This window comes from Delphinus delphis, chromosome 4, assembly GCF_949987515.2.
Source record: "Delphinus delphis chromosome 4, mDelDel1.2, whole genome shotgun sequence".
In the NCBI taxonomy this organism is placed as follows: Eukaryota; Metazoa; Chordata; class Mammalia; order Artiodactyla; family Delphinidae; genus Delphinus; species Delphinus delphis.
Window position 1 is genome coordinate 70,446,913 of NC_082686.1, and position 18,385 is coordinate 70,465,297.

Consider the following 18,385-nt stretch of genomic DNA (forward strand, 5'->3'; position numbering starts at 1 on the left):
GCTCTAACACAGATTACACAGCCTGTGTGCAAGAAAGCTCCCAGAGCGAACACAGCACTGTGTGATGGAAGGACTGTGGGCTGCAAACCTGGCGTCTCATCAAGCGGTTGTACAAGCTGGGCCAGTTAGTACTTTATCAGGGCCTTAGTTTTCATTTGGGTTGTTTGCTTTTTAACCTGTAAAATGGAGATTATATCTAAAACCAACCAGCTTCATAAAATATTAAATTCGGGATCAAAATGTGAAAAACTGTATGATACAATTATGGCAGTAGCTTTGTAAAAACTGTATCTTGTCTGTGGACAAGAACATGAAGATCTTTTTTAAAAAATTTATTTATTTTTGGCTGAGTTGGGTCTTCGTTGCCGTGCGCAGGCTTCTCATTGCGGTGGCTTCTCTTGTTGCGGAGCACGGGCTCTAGGCACGCGGGCTTCAGTAGTTGTGGCTCGTGGGCTCTAGAGCGCAGGCTAAGTAGTTGTGGCGCACGGGCTTAGTTGCTCCGTGGCCTGTGGGATCTTCCTGGCCCAGGGCTCGAACCCCTGTCCCCTGCACTGGCAGGTGGATTCTTAACCACTGCGCCACCAGGGAAGCCCACGAAGATCGTTTTTAAAAATGAAAAGAATGTGTGAATGTGGTAGGATAATCAGGGTTTTATTCTCTTTTTTCTCTCCCTAAATTTTTTTTTTAACTCTTTGGTTAGAATATTCTTTTGATTTTTTTTCCCCCCTAACCATAGGGTGGAATGGTTAAGCAAATAGTGTTATGCACAAATGATGGCATATTTATGCAGTCATTACAAAGTTTGTATAATAGTTTTAATAACATGGAAAAATGTTTAAGGTATAAAGTTTGTACAAATACCACATGACTTCAACTATATCAAAATATAACACACACTAAAAAAGACTGCAAATAAGGTGCTACACCTCTGAGTGGTGGAATAATAGGCAGTGTCTTCCACTCCCTTCTATATTCCTTAAAGTTATTCCTTGGGCAAAGATTGATTTTGATTAGGGAGAAAAACAATAAATGTTATTTTGCAAAATACATTGTGGTGCAGAGAAAATTCCAAGATAGACAAACTCTCTTACCCAAATTGCATATCCCTTTTTCCAGCTGGTACCCCACTGGGCATCTGCAGGTGAAGGATCCCTGAGTATTGTTGCACATGGCCAGGGGTGGGCAGGGGTTTGAGAGGCACTCATTCACATCTGCGGAGAAGGGAACACAAGGTCACAGTGAATCTGCGGTAGGCAGCACAATCATAATCCAGTACAAGGGGCACTTCTAAGGGCCAAATGGCACTGGGTGTGATGGGGCCTGGAAACGAGTAGGCACTACCCTTGTTCTCAAGGCGCTACCAGTCTACTGAGGGTGGGGGCAGCCTTGAGTACAACTAACTATAAATATAAGGCAGGATTTGAAAGTAAAGAGAAAGTAATGATTTTGATGGAAGGGAGAATTAAGGACTATTTCAAATAACATCTGGCCTAAGACTGGAAGAATTTTAATCAGCAGATGTGGGTAGGGGGATTCTAGGCTGGGGCACCAGCACAGTGAAGGTCAGGAGCAGGAAAGTGTAGGGGTTTTCAGGGAGTGGTGGGTGGTCCAGCGTGGCAGGGATGTAGGGAGCCCGCAGAAGGGAGCCAGGTCGTGGAGGCTCGTCAATGTTATTGTCCGACGTTGCTCTGCAGACAACACATAAGCATGCTAATTCTCAAGTAAGCAGGGTATGAATTTTAAAATCTTACTCCCCTATGTTTTGGAGGAAAAGGGAGTTTACTGCCTATCTCAGTGTGATACTGTATTGTAGACCACTGCAGATGACTCTTCCTCTTACCCACGTTGCAGTCATCTCCTTGCCAGGAAGGTGAGCACACACACTGGTACCCACGGCTGGTGGGGTCCACGACGCATTTCCCATCATGAAGACAAGGGTTAGCAGCACAGCTGTTAACTGCAAACACATTTCAGATATAATGCAGTTAATCACACAGGAAAGGTAAGGGCAGTGCTAGGTAAATATTTAATTCTCCCAGCTAATATTTGATTCTTGCTTATTTCTGTGTACTTGCCCTGAAAGGCCACACTATGCAATAGAATGGGTTCCCAGAGGCGCAGAGGAGATGTATTGGGACTGGATGCTGGCACTAGCTGTGTACACACACACGTGTTAGACAGTTGGATCCCGAAATGCAGGAGCTGGTTCAAATCCAAATACTGCTTACAAGTCCCTCGGCTCGGGAATGATGATTACATTGCCTTGGGATACTTAACAAATCCTACTTGAATCAATGCCAATTTAAAACACACGTTAAGGAGAAAATGATGCCTGATTAACCATCCTCCCTGCTCCAAGTTTTCTCTTTTCTAAAGGTCTCGCACTGTAACTGGGCCTCCACATAACGTGCCATCCTTCAGAACAACGCCTGCAGGTGAACACTACGACACCCTCTCTTTACGCAGTGTGACCGTGAGCCTGTCTCATTCATCCAGGCCCTGGCGATGCACCAGCTCCACTGAATTCTTGGACTCCCAGCTCCCAGGTGCAGTGACCACACTCTCTGTTGGGGTCTGTATAACTGGCCTTGTCGTGCTACAGTTGTACGATAACTGCCTAGGAAAGGTTTCTGACGCACATTTAGAAAAGCCAAAACTCATAGGAGAGGGAGAAAAATCATCTCCAGGGAGAAAAGTCAGTGGTAGAATGAGAAAGAGAAGGCAGAAGTCAAGAGTGCTTACTTCAGAATAACCCTGGAGAAAATGGGCTAAACCTGAAGATGGTGTCCCGGCTCCTCATGGCTACTTCATATCTACCTAAGACCACCTGCATGAGCACAGCACCCGTATGTACAAACACCGCACCCATGGACTCTGTCACAAAAGACACAGCAGCAGCCAGTAACAATGCTCCTCATACTCACCTACAGTTATCACTGCAATGGCTATAACTGGCTTTAAGGGACACTTGTGAATTATGTTCTACCTGGTATTGGAATATATTTGGCATCTGGAAATGAAGCCTGTGAGTCCTGAAGCAGGGATCCCAAACTTGCCAGAAGAAGGAGCCAGCTTCCAGTTCCCAGCAAGGCTCGGAGCACAGGCACGAAGGGGGCACGGATGCATCAGGGCTCTGCGGGGCTGCGTGGGGTCCACGGCCCTCCAGCCACGAGCCGGATGATGGCTGCCTGGTTGGAACTCTGCTTCTAACTCCCTTCCCTTCTTCCCTCCTCCCTTCAGTTCCCATTTCACCCCTTCACCAACAGCAGGTTTCCTTTCCTGAGTCTGGACAAGCTAAATATCCAGCAAATTTTGACCCTGACATCAAAGGAGGTATCATCCTACTTCCTTCTACCTTTCCTTAAGTGATAAAGAATCATGTGGATGGCTTTATTTCCCTTGTCCCAGCAACTTCTACATGGATATAAAGATATATAACCTCAGGTGCAATGTCACACAGTCACTATGGGAAAGGTTAGTTCATCATCCTCTCACTGAACACATCTCTCCACCCACATTTATCCACTGACATCATAATCTTAGGGAGACAAAGGAGCCTGGGCTCCCCTGGATCAAGAGAAGTTTCCCCGGTGACTGGGGGGCTGGCTGACTAGCTCAGAAGCTCGTGGCTCTGATCTGGGAGCAGGCACCTGCTCACTCTGTGTCTCAGACAGGCCACCTAAAGCTTCTTGACTCCAGTTTTCCACCCTTCAATCCTGCTTCACTACCCCACTCTGGCTTTGCTAGAGTTAAAGCCATGCTTGAAAAGCTCTTCCAATTACGGGGCATTACAAGTTACAATGGCACTACTACTGATGTCACACACGGCCAACGGCATCCGCTCCTCTTTCTCCGGGAAGAATTCTGAAACTCAGGGGTGAGAAGACTGTCACCGTGACATTCCTTTCTGATTTAAGCGCTCCAACAGGAAGCATTTGAGATCACAAAGCAGACACTGTCCTATGGCGGATACCAGCCACCCCGAGCCCCGTGCAGCCTCGGTGTGCTTGTGCGATTGTGTCCTACCTGAGGCTGGAGATGACGGTGCTGTGGACGACTGCGTGCTGCTCTGAGCAGTAAGGGTGGTCGATGTAGATGTCAACACCTTAGCTGTAGAAACAGGTGTGCTTTGGGGGGAAGGAGGTGTTCTGAGGAAATGTGAAGCCAGGCTGTGCTCTTCTGTAGGGGCAAGCCCCGTGGTCCATTCTTTTGCTGATGTGGGCGCACTGGTCAGGGCGATCGATCCGGTGGCAGCATCTCTATTCACTAAGTTCCTTTCTGTGGTGACAGCACCTTCTGTTGAGATGCGTACCACTAGAATTTCAGGACTGGTTGGCGGGAGCTGTTTTCCGGCCACTGTCTGTACTGTTGTAGGACCACCCGTCAGAGATGCTGTGCTTGACGGGGGTTGGGGGCTGGGCACACGGGGACGAGAGGTCTGGAGAGTGGCAGCTACCAAAGCTGGAGACGTCTGGGCTAAGCTGGTGCTCGTGGCTGGAAGGGTTTGCTCAGTGGAGGACTCCGTTAAGGCCAGGGGCGAAGGGATCCCCAGAGGAGACCTCACTGTTACAGTTTCCGTGGCCTCCACAGGCAGAGTCTCCAGGCTCTGTGGCTTTGATTCCGTAACGAGCTTCCCAAGGTGTGGGCTGCTCTGGTTCTTAGGATCTGCCGTTTGACTGCTGGGGAGCATTGCCACGGATGATGCCATTACTGACGTCCAGGCTGAAGTCACAGGAGTGTCCCTTGCCTTGGGCAGGACCAGGGTAGAAGATGAAGGTGGGAGGATTGTCTGTGAGACAGACGGCGAGACAGGGGCAGACGCTGTCAGGGATACTAGTGAGGGTGGTGGCGAGGAAGACAAAGGTGTGGGCACATCAGGGGCGGACTGCAGTGGGTGAGTGGAGGCCCTGGTCGATGGCAAGGTTGACGAGAACAACCGGTAGGACTGTGACACTGAGGGCTGGGGCAAGGGGGGCCCTGACGAAGAAGACGATGATGTATCGCCAACGGATTCAGCATCGGTGTCCAGAAGAACCAGAGTGGTCAGCATACTAACGGCGGGTGTGCGGGATGGAGGGCTGGCCGTGCGCAGAACTAGTGCCTCAGTGGAAGACTGAGCGTATTCCCCATCGTGGGAGGAGACGTTGCTTCTCTCTGCCTGAGCCTGAGAAGAGGAAGAAGAGTCTGAATGCAAAGAGCTTGAGATCTTAACGGAAGAGGTGGAACTCTCCCTTACGTCCAAGGATGAACTGTGGTCGGCAATGGACAGCAGTGCCCGTTCCCCTTTGGTGAAAGGAGCTGAAACGTAGGTGTGGTCTGTGTAGTCACTGGACGTCCCGTGTTCAGGGTGTGTGCCACTCACTGCATCGTAGCTCATTCCAGTGACTGCAAAGGGAAAAACCAAAGTGAGGTCAACTAAACAGACATCTGTGAACCTGCACTATGAGACAGACCTTCAGTGTCCCACCCATGAACGCCTGGGAGCTGACACACTTTCTCTGGATAGAGACAGTACGGGGAGGCAGGCAGGGTTTGAGTCTGCAGTGAGCGGACCTGCCCTCCTGTGAGGAGCACAGCGGCAGCAGGGGAAATGGTCATGAAAGAGAAGCGGGGCCAGGGGCCGAAGAATAGGGAACAGGTCCAAATTCCTTCCACAGGCCTTTTTTGATGAAAGCAAATTAGTATCTGAAAAGCTCTTAAGACCCCAAATAGAACAATTGTTATGCCTAAGTGGAAAAAGGAAAACCCTCCCAACTTTCCATTCTGTACAATGAGATATTTCTTTCCCAGGAGACTGGCCTAAGCCACAACATGGCCAGGTTTCTTTATTGCAAGCATCCTGGCAGACAGCACCGCAAATGCCCGGGGCAAGTGCTGGGGAGGTGGGGGAACCCGGAAAGTCCTCTTCACAGGGAGCCGGTAAGGCACTTTCTGGGTTGACAGCGAACTCGATCACTCTAGGATCACGAGCAAATTGACACCTGAGCTGAGGGAACGCGGCAAGAGATCCTGCCCATTACCTCCGAGCACTCGCGAGGCTGCCAGTGAACCCGAGACCGCGTGGGCATCCCAGGTCGCCGTCACGTTCCCCCGCTGGGTGGGGCGCTCCGCGTCTCTGGGCGTTGCCGCTGAGCGCTCCACATCCCCAGGAGTCGTGCTGCCGTTGGTGAGAGATCGCAGCGTGCGCTCCCCGACTCCAGTGAAAGTAGCCCAGGTGTGCGGGCTGTGAGCGCGGGCTCCGGGCGCCCCCTCCTCCACTTCGGAACTGACGGCCAGCTCAGGACTGTCTTCGGTGGCTGCGAGAGGGCCAAAAAGGGGAGGGCCGGTCACTCCGGGGGGTAGAGCTGGGCTGTGTCAGCCAGACGCTTCCCTAGGCTTTCTCAGTGTTTTTATTTGAAACTGACAAGGTGAAAACCCAAACTGTGTGCTGTTCTTGCAAAGGCACCAGTGACTGAAACCTCAGGAAGCAGTGCGGGGGGTCAGTGTTGCTGTTCAGGTGGCTTGGATTTATGGGAAGGTTTATTACTTAGTGAACAGGATTGATACGGTATTTCTGCTCGGTGATACATAATAAATAGTGTTTATGTCAGGGAAATTGGTGGTGGCAGTGGGAGAGGTGAACAGTGGGCAAAAGACTAACAACCCTGCTGGGGCTTTAGACCCGACAAGGCCTGGGAGGGAGGCCAGTATCACCTGGAAGGTTTTTACCTCCTGGTAGGACCAGCGATACACGATCAACACAGGGCCTGTTGTTCTATACTGTCTGTCATTCTATAGTGTAGTTCTTCACCCTAGCACATCAGTGAGAAATGGCATTGTGGTCAGAGGTTACGGGTGGGCTTGGTTGTTTTTTTTTAACGTATAAGTTTTTATTTCCTTGGTAGGGATAAAACAGGGACAGGTGACACATGAATAAGTATCCTTTTCCTCCTTTCTTGGGTATATGTTTTATGCTATAAACGTAAAGAATCTTAGATTATTATATTATCAAATAAATCCTTCTTTTCAGAAATGATGGAAATGAGGTCCAATTCTTCTTGGCGTACACATCTGGATCTAATGAGACAAACAGGCTCTTTTCTGATTCTTATTCTTATTCCCAGACCAGTCTAGCCCTTGACACCCCATGGACCAACCTTGGTGGAAAATGGATACAAAGCTGAGTGTAGGTTCTCTTCATGATAGGTTTGCATTAACTGACAGGAATGGGGACAGGGACACACAGTGACCTGGGGCAGCACTGAGAAAGCCAGGACCCAGTCACAGATGTGATCTGACCCAGGCAGCAGGACTTAAAAGACCCACAGAAAGTCCACCAGGAGAGGCTGGAGAGTTGAGTGTACTCGAGCACAATCTCCCTGGCAAAGAGGACAGGGCTGGGACGGACGATGACGGTCGAGGCTCTGTTACACAAGACTTAGGCCAACAACCCTGTCAGGCTGACAGACTTAACACAGGGGAAAGTCATGCCCTGAAACAGAGGGGCTGCATCTGAACCCAGAAAAAGGAACGAACCAAGAACTCTGAAAGCTGGATGGCAGAATCGGTCAGCTGTGGGCTCTTCAGAGGAAAAGGGAGAAAGCATTATGTTAACCCAGAGCAAGGGGGCTTCAGGAATGAGGCTGTTCCTTATCTGGTGCTTTAGAACCGAACCCCAAGGTCCACTCACACTGAGATCACATTTTCCACACCAATCAACTGCGCCCTCACTGCAGAGTGCAGGGTACTGAAGAGGGAAAGGCTATGGGACATGAGCTCCTGGTCTGGGATGGCAAAAATTCGGAGCGCCACAGGGGTAGGGCGGAAAGGATTCCTTGTGTTTAGGAGACAGAGTGTGTGTTTTCCATTCACAGACATAAAAGAGCAAACAGCCTCCACCCATACATGTGGTATTCTTTACGATACAGCGTACGCTTTTCCACGTCACATCAGTAGTGATAAATGTTAATTTTCCTCATCAATTAGGGTACTCATAGGGGGGAAAAGAGCTGCTATCATGAGTGGTGGAGAGGTAAGAATTTAAATCTATTATAAGCTTAAATGATAAGTTACTGCATTTTTGCTTTAGTCAGCATATAATTTACACTGATAAGGCTGTTGAGAATGGTTTTTAAATGTTTTCCAAAAACATTATTAAAAAGGATCATCAGAGGAAAAGTTTTCGGGCTTCCCTGGTGGCGCAGTGGTTGAGAGTCAGCCTGCCGATGCAGGGGACGTGGGTTCGTGCCCCGGCCTGGTAAGATTCCACATGCCGCGGAGCGGCTGGGCCCGTGAGCCATGGCCGCTGGGCCTGTGTGTCCAGAGCCTGTGTTCCGCAACGGGAGAGGCCACGGCAGTGAGAGGCCCGCGTACCGCAAATAAAAAAAAAAAAAAAAGTAAAAGGAAAAGTTTTCTCAATTGATAGATAGAACTTCATCAAAATTAAAAAATTTGTGCTGCAGATGCCAACATCAAGGAAGTGAAAAGACAACCCGCAGAACGGGAGAAAATGTCTGCACATCGCATCTCTGATAAAGGACGTGTATACAAATAACGCTTACAGTGCAATTAAAGAAAGACAAATAACCCAATTTAAAAGCCGTCAAAAGATCTGAACAGACTTTTCCAAAGAAGATATACAAATGGTCAATGAGCCCATGAAAAGATGCTCAGCATCATTAGTCAGCTGGGAAAACTGCACACCAACACCACTTGAGACACCACTTCACACCCACTAAGATGGCTAGAATCAAAAGAGCTGGACAATAACAAGGGGTGGTAAAGGTGTGAAGAAACTGGAACCCTCGTACTTTGCTGGTGGGAATATAAAACGGTGCAGTCGCTCTGGAAAGCAGTTTGGCAGCTCCTCAAAGGTCAGAAATAGAGTCACCATATAACCTGGCAATTCCAAGAGCACACAAAAACTTGTACCTGAATGTTCACAACAGTACTATTCATAATAGCCAGAGGGTGGGAACAACCCACCCATCCGATAATGGATAAAAGCACAATCAAAATGTGGTCCATCCATGTGATAGAATAGTATCTGGCTATACAAAGGAACGGAGCACTGACATGCTGCAATGTGGATGAACCTTGAAAACACGATGCTAAGTGAAAAATACAAAAGGCCACATACGGTACGATTCCACGTATAAGAAATGTCTAGAAGAGGCAAGTCCACAGAGACAAAAAGTAAATTAGTGGATGTCAGAGGCTGGGAATAGCAGAGCATGGGGAGAGACTGCTGATGAGCTCAGAGCTTTTTTGGGGTGATGAAAATGTTCTGGCATTACATAGCTGTGATGGTTGCCCAACTTCGTGAATATACTGAAACCCACTGAACTGTCCACTTTCAGTGGGTGAATGGTATAGAATGTGAATTATATCTCAATAAAGCTGTTTAAAAGACGGTGAAAGAATTTCTCTCCATGAAAGCCCAGACCTGGGGTGAACAACCACTCATGAGAAGCTGATGTTTTCACCTTCCAGAAGCTGTGTGATTGCGGCAGGCATGGGGGTATGGCGGCGGCGGGGGGGGGGGGGGGGGCGCTATAGGGGGTGGAAGGACACGGCAGAGAAGTCCCCGAGCTGTGCGTGGGAGGGGCACGTGGCAACAGCAACATCTTAGAGATAGAACAGAAAAACTGGGGGATATACAGGGATATCGGTATCAACCAGCTAGAAGGATGGCCTGGGAATAATGAGGGGCCCACGGAGCTATTTCATTAATGCGGCAGAAGATCGCAGCCCAGGCACCCCTCCACCGTCCGCGGGGTGCGGTTCCGTGAACGGAGACTCACTGGAGCGCTCCCCGCGTGGTGCCGAGGAGCCCAGGCTTTCTGAGGAGGATGAAGACAAGGACTCGGTGGCCGGTTCGGAATAGCTCCTCTCACCAGGCGCTGGGTCACTTCCTCGAGACTGTGGGGCGGAGGCTGAAAACCGGGTCAAAACCGAAGCGTTCACAACCTCAGGATGGGAAGTGGAGCTTCCGGTCGCATCTGCGAATGGCTCGCTGTCGGTCAAGAACCAGCGAGCAGTGCTCTCTCCACCTCTTGCCAGCGTGACTGACCGAGACACAGTCGCTGTCTGAGACACGGAGCTGCCACTCCCCACACCAGAGCTGCTGGCGAGTTGGTGTCCTCTGGAGGCTGAAAGGTGTCAGAGAGAAAAGGCCATCACATGGATGGATGCAAGAGAGATCCCTCCACAGCCGAGACGCGAGTCTTCCCTAGGAGAAGGTGCCCTTTGCAAGGACCTTGTATAGTATTTACTATACGTGTAACCTGACGTGCATTTTCAGGTTCTAAATAATTATTTCAAAACTCTTCAGTGTCAGTAAGAGATCAATACTAAAAATAAAAACTGGTGAAGACGGGAGCTTTTAAACAGTATGTGCAAAGCAGAGTAACTTATAGGCCTGAGTGTTTTATTCTCTTTCCCCCAAAACATGGGGTGTTATGAGCCAGTGAGTATGCTGTTATGTCCATCAAATACAATGTGCCCCAATACTGTGCTTAGAGCATTTTTCTAAGACAGTTCTATTATTAATAAAACTAATTTTGGGGACTTCCCTGGTGGTCCAGCAGTTAAGACTCCGTGCTCCCAGTGCAGGGGGCCTGGGTTCCATCCCTGGTCAGGGAACTAGATCCCACAAGCCGCAACTAGAAAGATCCTGCACACCACAACGAAGATCTCACATGCTGCAACTAAGACCCAGTGCAGCCAAATAACTAAATAGATTTATATTTTAAAAAAGATTATTCTAATTTTGAAGTATAGCAAACAAAAAATCAACTATAGGGGGCACACTAAAAGCATGAATTTAGGGAGTATATCTGCACATTTTCTTTGTAAAGATGATCTGTACAGAAGATACCTGAAGCTAGCTTTAAAGAGCGGGCCAGCTCTCAGTTTGAAGATGATGCTGCAGTGACAAGATGCACCAGCAGTGGGACCTCAAGGCGGGGGTCTCAACTCTGTGGTGAGTGAGCTAAAGACCACGCACTCACTACTTAAACCCGATGAGCCTCAGTTTCCTCATCTACAAGAACGCAGGAGGAATGACGCCTATTTGACTAATTTCACAACATTGTCATGAGGATGAAAATCAAAATGAGATAATGTGGTATACCAGATAAAGGAGATGGTGTTATCCAAGAACACAGTGGTTTTTTTTTAAAAGGTTGCAAATGGTCTTAAAGTGATTCCTTGAGAAAATGCAACGATTTAAAAATGTCCATAATAAATTAAATAAAGATCAAAGACTTACTTGGGGAATCATTTTGCCAAAATTCCCATGAGACCTTGGAGGACGTAAGGCCAACTCCATTTTCTGTGGATGGCTTAGTGAGTTCCCCATCCCCTGGGCTCCTGATTACTCCACTGTTTCTTCTCCACCCTGCCTCAGAGTGTGAAGAATGGACTGCTGCTGAAGTTGTGGTCATTTCAGAGTCCTCAGGGAAACGCTCTGTCTCATTTAGAGGTCCTGGACTGATGGCTAAAGACTGCAGCATCTTTAGGACACCGTCGGGGAACATGGTAGCAACATGGACACTCTTTGTCCCACTGACCGAGGGGCTGTGGACAGCAGTAGAGTTGTTTAAATCCTCCGTACTTCCAGAAGCTAAAATGGAAGAAAATATGCTTCAAGATTAGTTGGGGTGTATCTGGATACAAATGATGTTAATTACATTTCGGTAGATGAATATCGATAAGGTGGATCTAATAGATAAACACACATAACACACTCATCCGCCCTCTCCTCACAGAGCTAAGTGGAGAAGCGTGAGGTCCTTCACCGAGCACAATAAAAGCTTCAGATCAAGCTAAGAGGAAGACAGGAGAAAGCCTCTAGACATGATTTTCATTTGTCTTTATAGAGGAAGCTAAAAACTTCGGCTCTTGCATCCCACTTTATTACTTACACAGGACAGACCATTGTAACAGGTGCAGGATTTGTTTTCCTTTGTTTCAGCAGTGTAACCCTTTTGTTCAAATGCTATTATAGATTAAAACCCACACATATGGGCTCCCCTGGTGGCACAGTGGTTGAGAATCCACCTGCCAATGCAGGGGACACGGGTTCGAGCCCTGGTCCGGGAAGATCCCACATGCTGCGGAGCAACTAAGCCCGTGCGCCACAACTACTGAGCCTGCGCTCTAGAGCCCGCGAGCCACAACTACTGAGCCCGCATGCCATGACTACTGAAGCCTGCGTGCCTAGAGCCCGTGTTCTGCAACAAAAGAAGCCACCGCAATGAGAAGGCTGCACACTGCAACGAAGAGTAGCCCCCGCTCGTTGCAACTGAGAAAGCCCACAGCAAGAAGACCCAATGCAGCCAAACATAAATAAATAAAATAAATTAAAAAAAAAACCCATACATAAAAATGAATCAAAGTGGGTGCCTTGCAGGGGGCCCAGTCACCACTCAGGAGGCCTAGGGCTCTGAAGACCACAGTCAGAACAATGCTGGCCTAGAAGAGTAATTCCCAGCCTTGCCACCATCAAGTGTTCTTTATTATTCCCCACCTCATGGCCATAGTAAACCTTATGTTTTGAAAGACTATGAACCGAGCTGCATTTATTAAGTAACGGAGCTTCTAATCAGCAGGAGATACTGATTGTTACCCCACTGATTTGATTTAATTCCATCCAAAAGCAACAGGCTGCTAGTCAGGTCATGAGGCTTGGGAGACCAGCTCTCGAGCTCACATACTACTCCAGGAGGCCAAGGACTCCAGGTCGAGAACAGCTTTTCTGATGAAATGGATGGCAGACACTGGATCAATCGTCAAGAACCTCAAGAACTGAATTATACACCACTGGTGAAAATGTGCAGAGTGCTCTGCAGAAGTACTGTGGCTTGCTGGTGGTCCCCTTCCACAAAGAACTCTCCAAAGGACACCCTGAGAAATGACCTCCAGAAGGGCACATTGAGATCTTCCTTCCAAACAGGAATGAACTGAAGGAAAGCTTGCTGAGTGGGCAAGATCCAAAGGGAAGAAGGAAGAGTGCTTTTTGCTCTTTTTAAGCCAAAATTTTAAAAAAGTACTCTCTATACCTATATAATGAAAGGCTTCAAATTGTTAATTATGAAAAAAGGAAGGAAGAAAGGAAGTTCTCATTATAAACGGGTCCCTGAAGATGAGTCCAATGTGCAGTCATGACCAAAAGCACAAATAAATAGCAAATATATACATATAGGGAGAGCACAGGAAACAGAAAGGTTCCTTTCACTTTTGTACAAAACCATAAAACCAGGTACACCTAGAACATAGGCCACAGGTCTGGTCACTGGACCTTCGTGGAGACAAGGAAGATGCAGGCAATCCATAAAACTAGTAATTAAAACATGGGAGGGGCTTCCCTGGTGGCGCAGAGGTTGAGAGTCCGCCTGCCGATGCAGGGGACACGGGTTCGTGCCCCGGTCCGGGAAGATCCCACATGCCGCGGAGCGGCTGGGCCCGTGAGCCATGGCTGCTGAGCCTGCGTGTCCGGAGCCTGTGCTCCACAACGGGAGAGGCCACAACAGTGACAGGCCCGCGTACCGCAAAAAAAACAAATGGACCTGGGGTTTTTGAGCACAAGCCACCCATTCTCCTTGCTTGACCCTGCGATAAACCTTTCTCTGCTCCAAACAAACAAACAAACAAAAAAGGTTCAGTATAAGAAAAGGAAAGCACAACACAGACATGCCCCAAATCCTCACTCGCCCACTTAGCTTCTCAGGCCTAACTTCATTAGAGCCACCATCTATATCCACCAGTTACAGCCTCATCAGATTGCTGAGTGCTCTTTCAAAGCACTTTTATTCCCAGTAAATTGCATTATTTCATGAATTCAATGCACAGTGAGGTTTTATTAGACTCGGCAGGAATACCTGTCCAGCAAAGCAATGGCCTCAGAAATACAATTGTAAAAGTTACAACTGCTGGAAGTCACAAAAGGAAAATGGCTAGGGTTTCCCTGACCCTGAGGGCTCTGTGGAACACTGCTTCACCGTCTCATTCTCATCAGTATTAAAAGCTCTGCCCTTTACTAACCAATTACGACGTGCCACTACTTCACGTACACCTCCATATACTGTGCTACGTAAGTACTTTATATCTATAATCTTGTTCCATCCTCACAGTAAAGCTATGAAGCAGTGTGCATACTTCTGTAGAGCTGGTGCTTCTTAATAAGAGGAGAAAATGCTTGGTCAAACTAACCTACAGTCACCACTTATGTTACTAAATGAGCGCCTGCTAAATACATCTAGGGTGAAATGTACCACGTTTCTAATCAGCAGACCAGCACTATTGATTATTTAATAATTGCCTTTCCTTGCTCATTTTCTACCCTTGAAGCAGCCATTCAAAAATGTGAAGCCCATCCATTTGGGAGCAGAAAAAACCTAAATTCCCTAATCTTTATAATAGGAGGTGAAAGGAACGCCTGCTCCTCTGAGAACACTATATGGGTCACTTTCCCATCACAATACAACATACTGGAGCCTCAGGCATGCATCACAGGCTCACCCCTGGCTTGGCTGCTATCCAGAACTTGCCAAAAATCTGGCAGGAGCGGCTGATATTTGGGAAAGATCGGCTAAATCTACAACCTTCTGAGTTATTTATATCCACTGCCTTTACAAAGTGAAATCACCACGAAGCAATTTACCTGGACCACATTAGCTCAGCTACCCACAGAAACACTTCCATGAGTTGAGATCCATTATTACACCCTCAGCTCCTATTGAGAATCGACAGAAAATATCAACTTTTAAAGAACATCAGCACAGTGTCCACAAAACAGCAATTGAAGGCACTTTCTGTTATGAGCCTCAACATTCCTCACATAAACATTCCTCTTAGAATGTACTGCCCCCAAAACACTGAAGCCTATGGGTGAAATGGTATACTCACTTTATCTGACAATAATAGCATGCCTCACCCGGTTTCCCTTTGTGCCCTGGCTTCCAGGAAGCTCAGTACTAAATTCAGTGCTCAATTGTAGCCATGTTCACATAATTCAACATACACATATCTCTTTTTGCCTTTAAAAGAGAACTTTTTCCCCTATTAGTTGCTTTGCTTACTTTTCCCCCTAATTATCAAACAGTACATGGTCACTATAGAAAATATAAAAAGTACAGAAGGAAAAAAAGCAACAAAAGATCTAAAGCAGCAAGCAAAATGATTTCAAATAGCTTCCGATCTCTTTTTTTTAAATCTGAGTTAGCTGTCTGGGCTTTTACCTGCTTTAACACATACATTTATTAGCACGCAATTTATTTTTGGAAGCAGGTAACCCCTGACTACCTGAGCCTCAGAAGAGGTTGTGCTGTGTGTATGTTCCTATGTAGCAGAATGCGAAGTGAAAGGAGTCACCGAATACAAAGGCTGATGTGTTTGGAATAACAGATGCTGGAACTAGAAAGGATCTTTAGGATCAACGGATCTAATCCCTTCATGTTTCAAATAAGGACTCCCATCCTCCCCAGGCCAGGCTCCTGGCTGGAATCCTAGCGCTCACCTAGTGAAAAGCATCACTCATCTGACTGGTCCAAGTGCCACGACCTTCACTGGGTCACGTTTACTAGTGGACAGAGCAGCCAAGTGTCACAAAGCGCACGCCCCTACCCCATTCCCTCTTGGCTTCGATTCCCTACAGAGAGGCCAGTTGGGCTGGGTGACTCCCGGTCTGCCCCGGGCAAGTCCTGCTGGCTTTCTCAGCACTCCTGCCTGCATGCCTAGCACTCCTAGATCCTGTGCTCAGAAAATCTAAATCTCAAGATTTGGATTTTAGAGGAGGTAGGAGGTACACCGGAGCTCTGGTTAGCACGGTAGCAGGGACCAGCCCAGCATTAAAAATAAAGCAGAGCTTCGTTTCCCATGTGGCTTCGGATCCTCGTTCATGTCCCCTCTGCATCCCTGTGGGGAGGAGAGCAGGGGCTGTCAGGCTAGATCCAGACAGTCCTGGATGCCTGGGTATCCCTTCATTTAACAGCACACAAAGCCCCCTCCAGTATCTAAGAGGGAGATGGGACCCTACCTAGCACAGAACATCCAGTTCACTAAGAAGAAATAGAAATGCCCAGTGAAACTCAAGGAAGAGGAACGATATGGTAGAACTCTTCAAAAATTAAAAGTATAAGGTTCTAAAAGAATGAATGCTCAAGGAATTGGAGGGCTAATTATTTTTTTAATGTTAAAAAGTACAGGTGACTACAGAGTCAAGGCCAGTAGCTGGAAACATAGGCTGATTTTCAAATATACCACAGTATATATACCACAGTAGTGGGTTGAATTTAAAGTATAAATATTAAATGACCCTGACCAGAATCAAGTTTAGCTTCCTTTCCACCATTTCATAAAGCTGGTTGTAAACCACTGAACCACAGAACTTTGAAGCTGGAAAGGATCGTAGCTTTTATCCTATCTAACCAATGTTTAAGAATAATCTTAAAAACCAATCTCCTAAAAATATGAATCATAAATTACATATATACCCAGTCAGCAGGAAACTGTATACAGAGTATATGGAAGGGGAATGGGCTGCTTTAAATAGGCATTCCAGAAAGGGCCTCTGGGTTCTGTTTTTGCTTTGATGACATAAACCTGAAACCCTAGTCTTGGAAAGTACTTCTAAAAACCTCTGACCTATGAAAATTTTGAAATGGCAATTTCTGAAGCCACCTATTTCCCAAGAATATTTCCAACCCTCTCTGTCCTGCTCCCTATGGCATGGAGATGAAAACACAAGAAGCACGCACAGGCTCGGTATAAAACCTTGGAAAAGAGAAACAGTGGGCAGAGTTTCCAACATTGGCCTGTGGCTGGATGAACCCTGTGATATTTGGGTACATGCTCCTCCCCTTACTCATCAACTGTACCTCACTGTGGGGCAGGGGAACCTAACTAAGAGAAGTAATAAACACAATCTGTGTCTTCAAGCGGATTACAGGCTATCTGGGTAGAAGGCATCAGATAAGCTGGTGTGACAAGGTACATGGCACAGAGGCTCAGAGGGTTGACAAAAGGCTCAGTGGAGATGGAAGGCCTGCACAGACACATAACTGATGACTAGGGGTTGGAATGCAGAGAGGCCAGCGCTCTACTGCTGCAGTCTTGCAAACACCTGCCTGTATAGTTTTTTTGAAATGATGCCCAGAAAAATGTCTATCTATGTTATCTTTGCCATTGAAAGAAACATTTTTGCAATAATGAAGAAATACAAATATAACTCCTCATCAAGTGAAACAATGTTCACCATTTCATTCACCCCAGAACGTGGCCCCTTGTGCAAGACCACACACCAGCCGCACTGAGTCTTTGTTACGTGTATATGTGTGGGGAGACGGGAAAAGCAGGGGTTGGTGCACGGAAAGGCCTAGAGCAGCCACCAGACCAACTATTATTTTCCTCCTTATACAGTTAAAGAAAATACATTTTAGACATGAACTTCAACACTGAGATAAATTGGGCAGGTTGTACTTTGAACCAATACTTTGCATTGGTGCTTAAAGTCCTTTCCCCTCAGCCCCTGTGATGAGCATGTAACTAGCTGGCTATCCGGGGCTATTTATTTCTATTCTGAATGACTTCAGAGGGTGCAGCTGGGATAGCAGTACTCACATGCGGACTGGTCTGAGGGAGGGAAGTGAGCCAGTGTCCTGGAAAGAGGCAGCCAGGAGAGCTCTGGTCCTGAGGAATTTCTCTGCCTGGGGAGTGTGGTCTCTTCTCCCCGCTCCACAGCAGGAAGAGAAGACTGGGTCAAAACTGAAGTGGCAGCCACCTGGGTGTGCACAGTCACTTCTTCAGGGAGCCCCTGCCCCCTTGCCGGGGAACCCCAGGATGTTCCGCTTTCCGTGTGAGGAGGGGCGGTTCTTCCTTCTGACCCTGAACTGCTGGACGGCGGGCGATGCCTTCCCAAGGCTGAAAGCAGACAGCAACAATTAAAATTCCACCAGCGGACTTCCAAATGTCTGAACAACCTTTGAGTGGGCTCACCTCTGACCTCTATAAAATAGACACGAGAAGAAATTAGGAGCCATTGTTCATTCTATGAAAAATCACCTCCTGAAGGAGAGACCACAAACCAAGACAAAGACTGTTTTCAGATCTCACAAACAAAGATTCTGCATTTTGCGGTAAAATTATCAGCAGAGGTGCACAATGAAGCTAAGTATCAGACGATAAAGAACCAGAGGTGGGCTTCTGATCCTCGTGACTCATCACTCACATTCCACAGAGTTGGTCCCAGAATTCACTTGAATTTAACATAAACAAAATTTCCACTATCTGGATGACCAGCAAACCCAGGCTGCGTCACGGGCAGTTTCTAAGCTCTATATCCATCATTCACGAATGGAACTTTAAATACTGTCCTAGGTACTCTTTACAGAATTGAGTCCCCCAA

At 47.3% G+C, this 18,385-nt stretch overlaps 1 protein-coding gene across 1 annotated transcript in view; it reads right to left on the reverse strand.

Moving 5' to 3' along the window:
• The window catches only part of HEG1 (heart development protein with EGF like domains 1), an 81,466-nt gene that overhangs the window by 37,808 nt on the left and 25,273 nt on the right, over positions 1–18,385 (reverse strand). The window contains exons 3-9 of the mRNA XM_060010836.1: positions 17,602–17,901; positions 11,252–11,605; positions 9,783–10,130; positions 6,021–6,296; positions 4,027–5,385; positions 1,841–1,957; positions 1,092–1,211 (exon numbers count right to left, since the gene is read on the reverse strand). Coding sequence (XP_059866819.1) covers positions 1,092–1,211; positions 1,841–1,957; positions 4,027–5,385; positions 6,021–6,296; positions 9,783–10,130; positions 11,252–11,605; positions 17,602–17,901 — 2,874 coding nt within the window. The remainder of the gene's footprint in view (positions 1–1,091; positions 1,212–1,840; positions 1,958–4,026; positions 5,386–6,020; positions 6,297–9,782; positions 10,131–11,251; positions 11,606–17,601; positions 17,902–18,385) is intronic.